Raw genomic sequence first — 4820 nt, forward strand, 5'->3', positions numbered from 1 at the left:
AATTTCTATTAAAAACCAAATTCCAGGCCTAAGCTATTGGCCAAATTCCACTAAAAAAAGAATATGAAGTAAATTAGTTGAGCTGATTAAAACACCTTCATCAAAGTAGAACATTGGTGCCAACGATGTTGAGTTGAATTATTGATTTTTTTTATATAGCAGATGCAGGGAAGAAAAGTGATTCTCCTTCCAGCCAAAGGATGGGGCCTAGGTGAGGGAGAGGAAGGAAAAGGAGGGGTGGAGACCGCAGGGAGCAGAGGTCAGATGCCTGGAAGGAGGGCGCTGTTCCCGCGGAGGAGCGGCCAACTCTACCCGCACCCCGGCCGCGAGCCAGGTGGGCGCTCCCGATACCGGCCGCCAGAGGGCGCTTCCGGAGCCGGCGCGGAGCTGGGGGAGGGAAGAGGCGAGTCGGCGGAGGAGGGTCAGCCGCGGCGGCAGCGGCGGCGGCAGCGGTAGCGGCGCAGCTCCGTTCCCCGCGCGTCTCGCGTCCCCGCGTCCGGACAGGGCGCGCAGCCCCGCCGCCGGGATGCGGCCGCCTACCTGCCGCGGCCGCCGCCTGGCGCTCGCAGCACTGCTCTCGCTGCTCACCTGCTCCCTGGGTAAGTAGCGGGCGGCCCGGGCGCTCACGGGAGAGGCGCGGGCTCCCCGGGAGCAGCCGCCCGCGCCCCGCGTCCGCGCCGAGGGAGACGTCGGGCGGCCCAGTCCTGCCCCGCGGGCGCCCGCGCCCACGGCAGCGCCCTCTCGCGGCTCCCCGGCCGGACTCGGCTCCCCCGGACCCTGGGACCCCGGGGCGCGCCTTCCCGGCCCCTTTCGGCTTGCGGGGTCCCGCCGCCGCCGCGGCCCGGCTCGCGTCTTCCCGCTTCCTTCCGCTGCGAGCCGGCGGCCGGCCGGCCCGAGAGGGCGCGGCGCCCACCCACACAGGAAGCGCGGAGTGAACGCAACTGCGAGAAACTTTGGATGGAGGGAAGCTGCGGCCGCGGGCCCGCCCCCTTGCCTTCCGCCCGCGCCCCGCCGGCCCCCACGCGCCCCGCCGGCCCCCCGCGCGCCCGGCGCTGGCGGCAGAGGCTGGAGGCGGGCGGGCTCCGTGGCCCGGGCCCCCGCGCGCTGCGCTCCTCTCCGCCCCGGCCCGCGAGGGCGACCAGCGGTGCCCCCGGCGCTTCCTGAGCGGTCTCGCGGACCTGCCCTGGCCCCCTAGGCTGGGATGCCCACCGGGCACCAGCCCCTTCTACGGATTCCTTGACCAGGAAGGGAGGACCGGGTGTCCGGCTGGGCCTCCGTGTATCGGTCGTGCCTCTGGGGAGGCCGTGGGGAAGCCTTCCCGAATCTTGGGTCTTCATGGGAGAAAATTAGAGAAGACTTCTGCAAACAGTGCTTGTCTGCTGCTGCTTTAATGCCCCTTCCCTTTTTTCTTCCATGCTCCTCACAAGAGCGTGCTCCCCCCTTTATCATAAAATAATATGATGAAAGTTTTTTAAAAAAATCATTGCAGTTGACTTTCATGATGAGATGTGTTCAAGCTTGGAGGAAAAATTATTGCTTTTCAGTGTTCTCAGGGTTGTCTTCTATCCCAGACTTTTGTGTCTCCAGCCTGTTAAGGGGCAGTAATTTCAGATTTTTAGAAATGGCAGACTGGTGCAATTTAGGAAAAGACATAGCGTCATTGTACACTGCTGTTTTGGTAGCCCACCGGACAGCCGTTTTGATTTGGACTTAAATTCTCCGAATAAGGACCTTAATCTGTGTACCCCTGGCATGTCTATAGGAGCTCACTAAGGGTGGGAAAATCGAGTGAGGTTAATTGGTAATTGTTCAGATGCGTGATTAAGTAAGTAACAATGTAATTAAAAATGTTTGGGCACCTTGGGCAGAGAAGCAACTGAACTTGGCGGGGATCTGCTTTAGTGGAAGAAAGAGTGCATTGCTTGGGAGGGGGGCAGGCAGCCCTGGGAGAAGGGGAGGCTGGAGGGGTGAGACCGGGGCTAGGGGACTGCTGGCTGCATCAGTTGGTCTGCTGCCTAGACGTTTTGCAATTCACCAAATGGGGTAGGTGGTAACTGAAATTGGCATTCTATTTATACCCCTGCACTTTGTAAGATGTACTGGGGATATAATATATGTATATAATATATTCACTATACAGGCTGAAGTGCACACTTGTGTTGCTCTCTGTATCTATCTTTCACTGCATGTAAGGGAATATCTGCACTGTCCACACATGGTATAAGGGAGAATCTGCACTTTCCACACTTGGTAATACATTAAAGGATGTAAAGAATGAACTAAAATGTCCACATATTTTTAGAGATGTCTATTAGCCTTGTGAAGTTGTCAGATAAGCACAATAAGTAAAACATAAAACCTATTAAGAGTTCCCCGGGAGACATTTGGCTTTGTGAACTAGCTTTCATGGGTTGGTACAGAGAGGAAACTGTATTCTTCCAGTCCTGAAGTAAATCTTGAGTTCCTTTTATTGAGCTCTGCTTTGACGTAGTGGAGGGGCACCAAGAAATAAAAAACTGTGGTACCCACTCTTTGTATATCTTGAAGTCAGGGTTCTTGGACTCTTGGTGAAATAGAGAACATGATAGGAGTTCCAAGGCATGTGAACAATCCAGACAGAGTAAAGATACCTTAAAAATTCCCTTATAAGGGCAGGTTGGGGGCTGACTGTATATAGTTTAGTTTTCCCACAAATTGTAGTATATTCATTTGAGCTTTTAGAGAAAAGTCAATATAGAACATTTATTTTAAACCCATACGGTTATACAGACAAAATCCACTGCAACTTCAGTTCTGAAGTCCAAAGCTAGTGCTAGACTCAGAAGATTTATTCATGCCTCTAGGTCAGCCACTGTGTGGCTTCTCGTTGCCTTGTGTCTCAGTTTTCTCATGTAAAACAGGAGGCATAGACTAGATAAAATACTAGAACTTTGCCATCTCTTACAGTTTTAACTGATTCTGTTGTAGCAGAATCTGCTATCTGCTACTCCAAAACCCTTAGTTCCTTCTTTTCCTGGTTGAAAAACCTCTTAGATAATCAGCTCTGTTACGGACTGAGTTGTGTCCTTCAAATGCCTATGTTGAAGCCTTGATCCTCAGTACGACTGTATTTGGAGAGGCGCCTTTAAGGAGGTAATTAAGGTTAAAAGAGGCCCTAAGGGTGGGGCCCTAATCCAATAGGACTGGTGTCCTTATAAGAAGAGGAAGAGATGCCAGACAGGCTCAGAGGAAAAAGGCTGTATGAGGACACAGTGAGAAGACATCCGTCTAAAAGCCAAGGAGAGAGGTCTCAGCAGAAACCAACCCTGCTGGCACCTTGATCTTGGACTTCTAGCCTCCAGAACTGTGAGAAATGAATTTCTGTTGTTTAAGCCCCCCAGCCTATGGTTTCTGTTATGGCAGCCCTAGCCAACTAATGATACAGGGGGAAGGGGAAGGGTGTAGGAGTGGTAGTGGTGGTGGTGGTGGCAGTGTGTCTAGTGGACAACATTTTTCATTGGCCCTTGCAAACAGCGGTAGCCAGTGAGCTACCTGTAGAGCTCTTTGGGTTCGTCTCTTGGTAAAGCTTATTAAAGGTGGCTGACCCAGCTGATATGCAGGTCCTCTGCCGTTGTTTCCTCCTCCTTCCCGTGGCCTATTATGTGAATCTAATGGCTGGAGCTACAGTGGCCATCTTGTGACCATGAGGTGACCTTGAAGACAGAAACCAGTAGTAAGGATGGTAGAGCAGAAAGGATGGCACCACCTGGCTGCGAGGTGGATGTGGAGCACTGTGCTAGGCCAGCATTGCCTATTTCCATACTTGTATTGCATGAAAGAAAAAAATCTGCCTTGTTTAAGCCTCAGTTGCTGTTGGTGGGGGGGGGCGGTTATTACATGCAGCCAAACCTAATTCTAATTGATACATCTGTGAAGAAGCTTATTTGAACCAGTGGTAAAATAATAGATGTTAACGTTTATCTTTCGCATCCCTGTTTCTACTCTGAATCAGGATTATATTTCTTAGTGCCTGCCAAAATTAGGGATGATTTTTCATTCTGAGCCAGGTCTTGCTCCGATTCTTTTCATTGCAGTACGTCAGACATTTTAGGACCCCAAGAGTCGCACCTGGCTCCAGGTTGGTTTGTGTTTTTTTATTTTGGATTTTTAAGCCCTCCGTTTATTTCCTCAGCAGTACTCAGATATTACTGGCACAGATTTTAACCGTCTGGATGGATTCTCTGTTGCCCAGGTAGTCCAGGCCCCTCAAGCTGGCATGGCCCCCTTGCTCATGGACTTGACCCAGGGGAGTTGGCCTGTGGCCAATAGTCAGGCTCTGGCGGGTGGGGGGGCGAGTGGTGGAAGGTGAGGGAGGAAGAGCAGCTGTTTCACATTGGGGGTGGGGGAGGGGAGATGTCCGGACCCTCTTGTTAACTTCTGATGAGGAAAACACTGTGCGCCCAGTACTTGAGCAAGTCGTAATTACTGATCTCATTTGGACCGTTAAGGGCCAGGTTTTTTGCTTTTCATTAGAAACATTATAAAGCAAGCCTAATTTGCAAATGTTACACGTTTTGCTTCCTTGTAGCATTACAGGTAGTCCATCTTGGTGTTGAGCAGATTCTTGCTGAAGAACAATATACAGGAGTGCTAATTCCATCTTTCCAAATATAAAGGAAAAATGATGGTGGGTGTCGGGTTTATCAGACCTCTTATTGATTGAGAGTCTCTCTTTTTTTTTTTTTTTTTTTTTTTTTTGCATTACACGGGCCTCTCACTGTTGTGGCCTCTCCCGTTGCGGAGCACAGGCTCCGGACGCGCAGGCTCAGCGGCCATGGCTC

The 4820-nt window shown here is 51.6% G+C and overlaps 1 protein-coding gene across 1 annotated transcript in view; it reads left to right on the forward strand.

The window, feature by feature from the left end:
- Positions 1-231: 231 nt before the first annotated feature.
- B3GLCT (beta 3-glucosyltransferase) overlaps positions 232-4820 on the forward strand; it is a 107590-nt gene continuing 103001 nt past the window's right edge. Inside the window, exon 1 of the mRNA XM_024125824.3 lies at positions 232-599. Coding sequence (XP_023981592.1) covers positions 527-599 — 73 coding nt within the window. The 5' untranslated portion in view covers positions 232-526. The remainder of the gene's footprint in view (positions 600-4820) is intronic.

This window comes from Physeter macrocephalus, chromosome 13, assembly GCF_002837175.3.
Source record: "Physeter macrocephalus isolate SW-GA chromosome 13, ASM283717v5, whole genome shotgun sequence".
In the NCBI taxonomy this organism is placed as follows: Eukaryota; Metazoa; Chordata; class Mammalia; order Artiodactyla; family Physeteridae; genus Physeter; species Physeter macrocephalus.